The 11,075-nt window shown below is 43.6% G+C and overlaps 1 protein-coding gene across 9 annotated transcripts in view; it reads left to right on the top strand.

The window, feature by feature from the left end:
- Positions 1-1,391: 1,391 nt before the first annotated feature.
- MTHFD2 (methylenetetrahydrofolate dehydrogenase (NADP+ dependent) 2, methenyltetrahydrofolate cyclohydrolase) overlaps positions 1,392-11,075 on the top strand; it is a 91,054-nt gene continuing 81,370 nt past the window's right edge. For 2 of the 9 annotated variants that reach the window (XM_070572353.1, XM_070572349.1), the window contains exon 1: positions 1,428-1,686. Coding sequence is in view for 1 of the 9 variants with exons in the window: in XM_070572347.1 (XP_070428448.1) it covers positions 1,601-1,686 (86 nt within the window). In the remaining 8 variants the exon portion in view is untranslated. Of the gene's footprint in view, positions 1,687-6,257; positions 6,390-11,075 lie in introns of all 9 variants that reach the window. The other 7 variants (XM_070572361.1, XM_070572360.1, XM_070572347.1 and 4 more) reach the window with 7 other exon arrangements.

The following is an 11,075-nucleotide window of genomic DNA, read 5'->3' as shown; positions in this document are numbered from 1 at the left end:
ACGTAGTTGTATATTTTAGTTGTGGGTCCTTCTAGTTGTGGCATGTGGGATGCTGCTTCAACGTGGCCTGATGAGCAGTGCCACGTCCGCGCCCAGCATCCAAACCAGCAAAACCCTGGGCCGCCAAGCGGAGTTCGCGAACTTAGCCACTCGGCCACGGGGCTGGCCCCAGGAATATTTTTTGATGTAACTTCAAAGTTGAAGGTGCCAAGTTGTAAGTTTGCAAACTCTGCTGTGCTAACTGATGTCGTTCTTTTTGCAAATAGCAACTTACTAATGTTCACCTACTAGGAAATATGTAGAATATTCCTGAGTTGTAGATGCTTGTGGATTTCAATTTGGTTAGACTGTGACTATCCCAGAAATGTTAAAGCTAGTGATCGTTTTACCCATTCATTTATTCCTTTATTCCAGAACTCTCACCTCTCTGACCTGTTGTTTACCTAGCTCTCCAATGGTTGTGAAGATTATTAACAGTGTTTGTAAGATATTTTCAGAAACTAGAAAATAGAAAGTAAAGAGCATTCCCTGTTACAATTATCTACAGGTTAATCTGAAATTTATTGCCCCTTCTGCCTTCAGACCTACTGTAGGACATGCTGTCCTTTGCCGTTCCACTTGTAGCCAAATTCAGAGTTTTCCTAACAGGGACAGCTCCCTGTGCCTGATGCTGTGTGGAAATCTTAGTCTTCAGCTCCACTCTTATCCCTCTCAGTTATTTATCGGTATTTTTGAAAAATAGACATAGCATCACCCTGTAACATGATACCTGGCACAGGGTAGGAATCCAATGAAAGTTTCACTCTAAGTGGGAGAGTAGGTTGTTACAGTGTTTTTGGGAGGGGAATTAGAGAGTACTTTAAAAATTGTAAGTTTGCATATCCTTTCCAGCAATTCTACTTCTAGGAATTTAAAAGTAGCTGTATCTTACGTTGTGAGGATGTTCACATTGCAGTCTCTCTGTAGCAGAGGACAAAAGTACTGAAAACAACTAAAAGTCCATCAATATTGGACTCATAAATTTTGGTAATTGTACTGAATGGAATAGTATGCAAGCATTAAAAGGAATAGAATGGATGTATGAATAAATGGACTGGAAAGCTGAGGGTCAGAGGTCGATTGTAGAACATGTAGAGTATGCTGCTTTTACATGAAATAGAGGATATGCATATAGGTACAAAGAAATCTTTATATAAAATATACGAGTGAACGTAAGCACTTGGAAAATATCTGGAGAAGCACACAAGGAACTGGGGGAATTGACTTCTCTTTTCATTGCATGTCCTGCAGTGTTTGAAATCTCAAGGCGGTGACAAGCGTGCGCTCATCTGCATGAGCTGTTCTACCGGCCTCCGGCGAAGGAGGGCGCCGTAGCCGCCACAGGCTGTTCCCTGATCGGGCTTCTCGGCAGCCGGCCTGGTGACGTCATCAGGCCAGGCGGTGTCGCATGCGCTGTGGTAGGGATTTGGGCGCTGCCTGGTTTCCTACGCAGGTTCTTGCGGTTGGGGGTCTTGTTCTGACCCCGAGGGCGCCGGACTGGGGAGTCTGTCAGTCTTGGCGGCAGGGGGGCATCTTGGGGCCCACATGAGCCAATGGCTTCATGCCCGCCGCGGCCAGGTCCGCGGCACCCCTCTTTTCCGGACCTTCTTCAGCCAAGAGGAAGGGCAGAAACCACGTTCCCGAAAGGTAAGACGCTTTGGCCCCTGGGCGTAGCCCTGCCGCCTCTCAGCTCCTGGGTCTGGGTCTCGTCCACTGGGGTCTCTGCCTGTCACTGTTGAGGCCGCGTGCTTGGCCCCTCTCGCCCCTTTCTCGGAGGCATTGACCGTCTGGCTGCTCCGCGTACAGTGGCTGAAACGGACGGTATGAGATGTTCTGATTCCCATCCTTTTAAAAGCGAGGCTCTGGCCATTGCTCGGGTCAAGTGCAGAGGGACTGCTTTCTAGGATGGTCTGTCAGTGCTGGGGACGGTACTTAAATATCGAAACTGAGTCCCGCTGAGTTCCTCAAGCTGTGTTGTTTGGGCACGGAAAATGTGAGTGATGAGAACCAGGTGTGAGTGAAGAAGGCCTCCGCAACCGCTGAACTCTCTGCGGAAAATGTTGGATTGTGTCGTTGCCGGGAATCACAAAGGGCGGCAGTAGCTGCCTACCGGGTCTCATCTGAGAGCTCTTCCTCTACACGTTCAAACGATTAATTGTGAGACTTTGCTGTTGTGTGCAGTGAGCTCGTTTTTATTCCTTGAGACCTTCCTTTCGTCCAGCTCATACCTCATGAAGTCCCTTTCATTTGACCTCCTGAATATCTTGGAACCTGTCCCCTGATTTCCCCTCAGCATCCTCATACGGAATGTGCCTGTTCTTTTGCATGTAGGTCCTGACTAGTGTGCGTGTATCCACTGTCGTTTCCTTCCAATGCATTCTTCACGCAGGAAATCTTTTTAATATGCAAGTTGGAACATTGCTCAGAAACATCACTCAAAAACGTTGTTTTAAGAGTGCAAACGGACTCTTGACCCTGGCCTTGAAGAGTCTGCCTGGTCTAAGATCCTCTGTTCTCTCGGCCGGTCTTGTGCCCCTTTTGCCCTCACTGTGTGTGCTTCAGATTCACTGGGTTGACCTCGGTGAGTCTCCCATCCTGCAGAGGTCAGCTGAAAGGTTACTTTTCACTGTAACTCCTAGCACTAAGTGAAGTTCACAGCCCCTTTCCCATCTGATTTTCCTTTAAAATATGAATTTGAAGGTCCGCACGTAATGAATTTGATGACTTCAGTTGTATGAGGACTAAAAATAAACCGTGAAGTGAAAGAACTGAATCTAAATGATTTCCGTCAGCGTGTGAGTATCGATGAACCTTAGCGTTCAGGACTGGGCTGGCTTATCAGGGCTAGAGAAGGGCTGGCCATCTGTGGTCTTAGGCCTTGTTTGTGGAGACCTTTGCTCTGTTTGGTTGCCTTGCATCTTTTCAAGATGGGGAACAGGAAGAAGGGGAGAACAGGTGGTCACTAGGTGGGGCTGAAGAAGGGGAGCAGCAAGATGCCAAGCAGAGAGCAGAGGGGCACCCCCTGTGTGGGCTGTGAATTCCGTTTTCAAGGAGCCCCGTTGTACGCAGGGAGACAGTCTGATGTCAAATTTGGCTCACAGAAAGTGTATTAATAGGTGGAAAGACTGTCTCCCAGTTGGACAGCGGATAGCTAGGACTTGTGTCCTTGTTCTCAAAGTTCCTATCAAAAAGATAAGAAAAGTTAATTCAGTATTCTTTCCGAAATCTGAATTCACCGTGCAGAACTCTGATTCCCACCCTATCTGACTCCATTTCCACTTTTTATAGTAATATTTTGTAATATCCCCTTTACTCTCCTGAAGTGAAATTCATATATATACCCAACGTGCTTCCACACTTAAGTTTAAGGAAAAAATCAGTGTAATGCTCTAACTATAAAATAAAGGAGAAATAAAATAAAGTAATTTAGAATAGAGTACTATGTGTTTACATTTCCATATGTCAATGTTTGGGCATGGCTTCACTAAAAATAAAGGAATTGTCAGTTGCTTGCACCATGAATGCCAAAACTGCCCATGCTCACTGATCTGGGTGGGGTATGTTGCCTTAGTGGCAGGAGTTTCAATGATTGTGAGCTGCGCTAAGTAGATTTCCAAAGAAAACAAAGTCCAGTCTTCACTAGGATCATAAGATGGTTTCTATGCTGGACATTCAATGTCCGTGAAAACTGCAAAGAAACCCTTTGTGTTTATGTGTGAAATGGAGTTAGGTTCTAAGGCTTAGATACTTGTGAGCAGTTTTTCACCTCTATGGATGTTGAATAAGACTTTGAAAAGTCATCCAGGTGTGAGACCCACTTGTGGGAGTGTTCTGAATTTGGCAAGATGTGTTATACCCATGCCCGTCAGCCACTAAATGCCAGTAAAACCCCTCCCATCCCATCCTCACAACCACAAAAATGCCCCGGATCAGCAAGGTCAGGATTTCAGCATGGAAACTCTGACAAACTGTGTTTTTGTTTGAAGGAAGAAAGGAATAGGTGGGGAAGGCATTTGACTGACATGAAAAGGTGAGGAGAGATTCCATGTCTCATCACCCTGCCCGGCACAGCGTGGATTAGTGTCAGGGAGAGCCCACTTTGACTACTGGGAATTTATTTAATTTGTGTCTCGTAGGTCAGGAGTGGGTTTTCACCTACTCTGTCAATTCTTCTGCATCTCTGGACTTAAACATTAGTGATTTCTTAAAGATAAGCAAATAGTTCTGATTCACATCTGGCAACACCAAACGTGGTCCTGGACACATCATAACTACTTTCCAGTCTTTGTTGAATGAGTGAACTGACGGCCCACCCCCACCCGCATTGGCGGTGCCTGTGAATTTCCTCCTATTTTCCTCCTCCTCTCCGCGATTGTCCTCACTCCTCTGTCCCTGCTCCACGGTCTCTCCAAGGAGATCCTGAGGTTCCCCCGTGTCCCTGCTCAGCCCCTTTTCTTCAAGGACATCAGCAGGGAGAAGCAGGAAGACTCTTCAGTTCCTTCTTCCGCACAGCCAACATCTTTCCTGTGTGAGGTGGTTATAGGAAGCCTCTTCTAGTTCTGTGTGCACTCTTCAGTGTTGGGACTGTTTAAGGCACCATCAAGGGGGTTGCGAAGCTGCAGGGCCACTCCCAGTGCAGTCCCTGTTCACGCAGTAGAGGTAGGGAGATGAATGACCCCTGCGTGGCAGTGGAATGGGACAAGGTGTCCTGGGTGTTTGAGGGAAGTCACCCAAGGCAAAGCTGCCTCAGTACCTGGCAGTCGAGTGTCAGGCACAGTGGACTGTCAAGTGGCAAATGATGTGTCACAGAAATGCCACAGCAGAAATGCCTAGGAATGGAAAGGAGGGGGAAATGACAACAGACAGGGTTAATCAAGGAAGGCTTCCTAAGGGGTTTGTGACTAAATGAGTTACCTCAGGTTGGCTGTTGTTCAGATAGCTGGAGATGGTCATGATCCTCCAGCTCCAAGTCTGGAAGAAACTGACAGGAGAGATTGTACGCCTTGTTGTAATTAATCCAGTCTTCAAACCTTTCACAATGTTCGGTGGAAGACTCAGCATCATAGATCTGTCAGATCTGCCTAAGTTAATTTGTAAATTTAACATCATCTCATATCATCTGATTCTAAAGCTCGTATAGCAAAAGAAACTTACATAGCCAGGAAAATTCTGAAAAAAAAGAGCAGTGGAAGGGGTTCATGTAGCCGTACTGGAAATTAAGCCACATTAGAAGTGTGGCTGGAGCACAAGGGATTTTTAGGGCAGTGAAGCTAATCTGTCTGATACTATAGGGGTAAATACATGTCATGGTACATTGGCCGAAATCTATCAAATATACAACACAGAGTGACGCGTGATGTGAGCTATCAACTTTGATTGATAATGATGTGTTGACGTTCGTTCATTGATCCTAACAAATGGGGCACACTGCTGTGGAACGTTGATGGTGGGGAAGGCTGTGTGGGGTGAAGGAGAGAGGATTAAAGTGAGAACTCTTTACTTTCTGCTCTGTTTTCTATGAAGCTAAAGCTGCTCTGAAAAGTAGTCTATTCGTTTTTTATTTTTGTGTGAGGAAGATTGGCCCTGAGCTAACATCTGTGCCTATCTTTCTCTGTTTCATGTGGGATGCCAGCTAGCGTGGCACAACAAATGGTCCTAGGTCACCACTCTGGATCCAAACCTGCGAAGCCTGGGCTGCTGAAGCAGAGTCTGTGAACTTAACCACTATGCCACTAGGCTGGCCCCCTCTATTACTTTTTTAAAAGATGTGTTGCTGGCACTTGAATAACCAAATAGATCAATGGAACAGAGTACATAAATGAAAGAAATACAGAAAAGAATATTTAGCAGTAAGAGCCATCCTTCATTTATTTAGATATTCTAGGAGTATTTATAAGTGCCTTTTTATAGGCACTCCACTTGGAGCTGGAGGTACAGTGGTGGACAACACTGATGTGGTCCCTGCCTTCTGGGAGTTTACAGTCTGGTTGGGAACCCACGTGAAACAAATACAGAAATAAATCTGTAGACGTGAGCTTATTTTCTTCCCTCTAATCCCTGGAAGAAAGGATTGTAATGTAGCTCGTAACTTCCAGAAGAGTGGAAACTTTCCTCTGAATCACACTGTTTGTTAGCATCACAGGGCTTGAATGAATTGGTGGTATAAGAAAGGATTTTAAGGACACATTTGCTCTTTCTTACCTCATTCTCTCTGATAGAGTTTGGAGAAGAATCTTGCTCCAGAAGAATGTTTTCACCCCTTGGATGTTTCTAGCAAAATCTGAGAGCAGAATGAAGAACTTGGACTGATTATCGATGTAACACACACTCGCCACTAATACAAACCAGAGGTAAATGGAACCCTTAGTGAAAAGACCATCTTTGTTCTTATAGTGTAATAACCATAGTAATTCAGTAGTTATAATGCTGGCCTTCTCTCATGGGTAGTATTTCAAAAAGGGAACCAAGTGGTTTCCTTAATTACACTTTTCTAATTGCTGTCTCAAAAAGAGATTAGAGACTTGAATCGAAATATAATATTTGGCAATAGCCTCTGTACATGCTTGAGAAATACTATAGACTTCCATTTTCTCTCTCTTTATATATATACATACATATATATATATATATATTTTTTTTTTTTTTTGCCTGGGAAGTTTCATCCTGAGGTAACATCGTTGCCAACCTTCCTCTTCTTTTGCTTGAGGAAGATGAGCTCTGAGCTAACATCTGTGCCAATCTTCTGTAATTTGTATGTGGGTCAGTGCCACAGCACGGCTGACAAGTAGTATAGGTCCGAGCCCAGGATTTGAACCCGCGAACCCAGGCCATCAAAGCAGAATGCACCTAGCTTAACCACTACGCCATGGCGCCAGCCCCTCTGTTCTATATTTTGAATGATTGACATTCAACTTTTAGTAAGAAAAGTAGTAGCCTAAAAGAAAAGAAAGGAATATCCATGATGTCTTTAGCAGTTATTTTAAATAGTTGTCAGAGCACGTGTAAGCATCTCGGTAGAAGACAGTTCTCTAAATTTTATGCTTTCTTTTCCTGATATCTTTGGACACACCAGGGAAACTCATACGTTCTGTTGGCCTGTGTGGCATTATCAGTGAGAAAGAATCATCCTCCTTCTGACCAGTTCCATGGCCTTGGGAAACAATAACACCTAATGTCTCTTAACATTTGTACAGGCCTACCTCGGAGATCTTGCGGGTTCTGTTCCAGGTCACTGAATAAAGTGAATATCGCAATATAAAGTGAGTGGCACTAATAATTTGGTTTCCCAGTGCATGTAGAAGTTATGTTTACACGACACTGTAGTCTGTTAAGTTTCAATAGCATTAGGTCTTGAAGAACAGTGTACATACCTTAATTAAATAATACTTTATTGCTATAAATGCTAACCATCTTCTGAGCCTTCAGCAAGTTGTAATCGTGTTGCTGATGGGGGTCTCGTAAGAAATGCAGCGTCTGTGAAGCACGGTAGAGCGAAGCACAGTATAGTGAGGTAGGCCTGTACAGCAGCTGCCATTTAAAAAGTGCGTGCACACACGTTAAGTCAGTGAATCCGCACAGCAGGCCTTTGCTGATGAAGTGGGAGTGGTACTAACGTCCCCTCCTGAGTGCTTCCTCTGCGCTGAGCCCGGAGCATAGACGGTGACAGTGACTCACTTCACAGATGGTGAAACTGAGGCCCAGAAAAGGAAGAATTGAAACTTGAACTCGGGTATTCCTTTTGCTTTTTTTTTTTGATGTGGTAAAATATACATAATGTTTATCATTTTAACCATTCATAAGTGTACAATTCAGTGGCATGAAGTGCATTCATGATGTTGTGCAGCCGTCACCACTGCCTGTAACCACAAGTTCCATCATCCTGAACAAAAGCTGTGTAACCATTACAAAATAACAACCCCATTTCCCCTCCCTCAGCCCCTGGTGACCTCTATTCTACTTGTTGTCTTCATGAATTTGCCTGTTCTGGGTACCTCACATTAGCGGAATCATACAATATTTTTCCTTCTGTGTCTGGCTGATTTCGCTGAACATAATGTTTTCAGGGTTCATCCATGTTACAGCATGTAACAAAATGTCTTTCCTTTTTATGGCCAAATAACATTCCACTGTGTATACATACCTCATTGTGTTTATCCATTCATCTGTTGATGGACAGCTGGGTTGTTTCCACCTTGTGGCTCTTGTGCATCATGCTGCTGTGAACATTGTGTACAAATATTTGTTCAAATCGTTGCTTTCAATTCTGTTAGATGTATAGGTAGGAGTAGAGATGTTGGATCACAAAGGAGTTGTATGTCTATCCTTTGGAAAGTGCCAAAAACTTTTCCACAGTGTCATCCTGTTTTTAAACAATTACCACAAATTTTGAAGTTATACAGGAGCAGACCTAATGCTGCGGTGTTCGTGGACCACCCATGAACTCATCCAGCTTGAATATTTATCAGCTTATGGCTGTCGTGTTTCCTCTCTACCCCTACGTGTTTCACCGTATTCCGTAGTTTTTTGAAGCAGATGCCCAATATCATATAATTTCACCTGTCCATTTTTGGTATGTATATTTAAAGTGTCAGACTATTGTTCCTTAATATCCTCCTTTATTATTAAATATCCAGTCAGTTCTCAAATTCTCAGTTGCCTCCTAAATGTCATAGAAATTGTTTTTAGGGGTTTGAGTTAGGTCTAACTTAGGTCCACACTTTGCATTTCATTGTTAGGTTTCTGACATCTTATTTAATCTATGGGTTCTCCCCCCATGTGTCTCTCACCTTCTTTTTATTTTCCTCTCGAATTTGACTTTTTGAAGAAACCAGGTCTGAAGACGACATTACAGATAATACAAGAGTGAATGAACACAATGGATAATGCCTTAATAGAAATAAGAAAAGGAGGAAGTTTTAAAAAATATATAAGAAGAGAAAAAGAATTCTAGAGAAATGCCAAATATTAGAGACAAGCGACACAGTCGGGGCAGTTATGAAGAGTAATTCAAACATAATGTAAGAATTTAGCGTACCATAAGAGTGACACTTCAAATCAGTGGGACCCATTAGTCAGTAAATTGTGATACATCCGTGTTGGGATGTAAATCATTTCTCTGGAAGGATCCACAGCATCGCAAAAGTAAATAAATGTGTCTAAGGGAGGAAGGAATTGGGTGCCTGGGGAACTTGGGGAGAAGGGTGAATTTCCATTGAATCCCCTTTTGTACCTTTCTCACGTTCTCTCCTGTGAATCTATTACCTCTGAGGTCTGCCTGCCTGAGTTGAAACCCCAGCTCGCCCAGTTGCTGACTCTTCACCTTGGGCCAATTCTTGACACTCTCCAAGCCTATCTCCTTATCTGTGAAATGGAATTGATGACCCAAGGGGTGCTTCCTAACACAATATAAATTCTCAATAAATGTAAATTACTAGGGGAAACAACCTAAATGTCCATGAACTGAGGAAAGGATAAACAAGTGTGGTGGATCCATACAATAGAATATTTTACAGTCCTAAAAAAGAATGAAAGACTGACACATACTACAACATGGATGAACTTTGAAAACATTCTGCTAAGTGAAAGAAGCCAGACACAAAGGTCACATATTGTGGTGTATTTCATATGTATGAAATGTCTAGAAAAGACAAGTCCATAGAGACAGAAAACAGCTGAGTAGTTGCCTGGGGCTGGAGAGAAGAGGGAATGAGGAGCAGCCTCTAATGGTTGGGGGGGCGTTTCTTTTAGGGGTGATGAAAATGTGATGTGTTAGATAATGCTGGTGGTTGCCTGTGCTTGTGAATGTACTAAATGCCACTGAATTTACAATTTCAAAAGATGGATTTCTATGGTATGTGAATTATATCTCAATAAGAATAATTTTAGAAATGTAAATTACCAATTTTCCCATGATAATTATCTGCTATCCCCTTCTCTCCGCCCCCCCCACAGCATTCCCTTTTATGCCCCCCCTCCCCTGGCTCACCCCCTCCAGGTGCCCTACAAGCCTCCCAAGATGCGACTCTGGACCCTTGGGCACATACGTCCTGCCCTCGTGGAACAGCGACCCAGTGCTCACGTGCTCCCACCGCTCTCCTGCCCTGTGATCGACGCTTCCAGTGGATTTTTCTTGTGTGCTTTTGGATGATGGCGATGTTTAGAGAGGGCAGAAACAGACCAGGTGGATTGCGGAGGCCCTGGCAGGCGCCTCAAGTTAATGTTTATGAAGAGATGTTTTTCCAAAGAAAATATACAGGTGACCAACAGGCTTATGAAAAGATGTTCAACCTGACTAGTTTTTAGGGAAATGCATTCAAAACTAAAATGAGTTATCACCTCCTCCCCATCAGAAAGGCTATTATTAAAAAAACAAGAAATAGTAAGTGTTGGAAGGGTGTGCAGAAAAGGGAACACTTGTATAGTGCTGGTCAGAATGTTAACTGGTACAGCCACTATGGAAAGCAGTATGGAGATTCCTCAAAAAAGCGAAAATAAGACTACCGTATGATCTAGCTATTCCACTTCTGGGTATTTATCCAAAGAACACGGAAACGCACTAATGGGAAAAGATATATGTGCCCCTGTGTTCGTTGCATCATTATTCACAATAGCCAAGACTTGGAAACAACCAACGTGCCCATTGAGAGATGAAGGGATAAAGAAGATGATATATATACACACACACACAGTGGAATCCTACTCAGCCATAAAACATGAAATCTTGCCATTTGCGACAACATGGATGAACCCTGAGGGTGTTATGCTAAGTGAAATAAGTCAGATGGAGAAAGACATATACCCTATGCTTCACTCATATGTGGAAGATAAACACATAGATACCAGAAGGAAAAGGGTGGGAGGAGGAGGAAAGGGGTAAGGGGGAGATGTGTAAGATGACATATGGCAGTTAGACTTGGGTGGGGAACATGATGTAGTCTGTACAGAAGGGGAAATAGAATGAAGTACATCTGAAAAAGAAAAATCTAGGCCCCTCCAGAAGTTGGATCTCGTCCACCAGTAACGTCCAGATGCTGTGC

Source organism: Equus przewalskii, chromosome 14 (genome assembly GCF_037783145.1).
Source record: "Equus przewalskii isolate Varuska chromosome 14, EquPr2, whole genome shotgun sequence".
Taxonomy (NCBI): domain Eukaryota; kingdom Metazoa; phylum Chordata; class Mammalia; order Perissodactyla; family Equidae; genus Equus; species Equus przewalskii.
The sequence above is the reverse complement of the archived record's forward strand: the minus strand, read 5'-3'. Positions and strand labels throughout refer to the sequence as shown.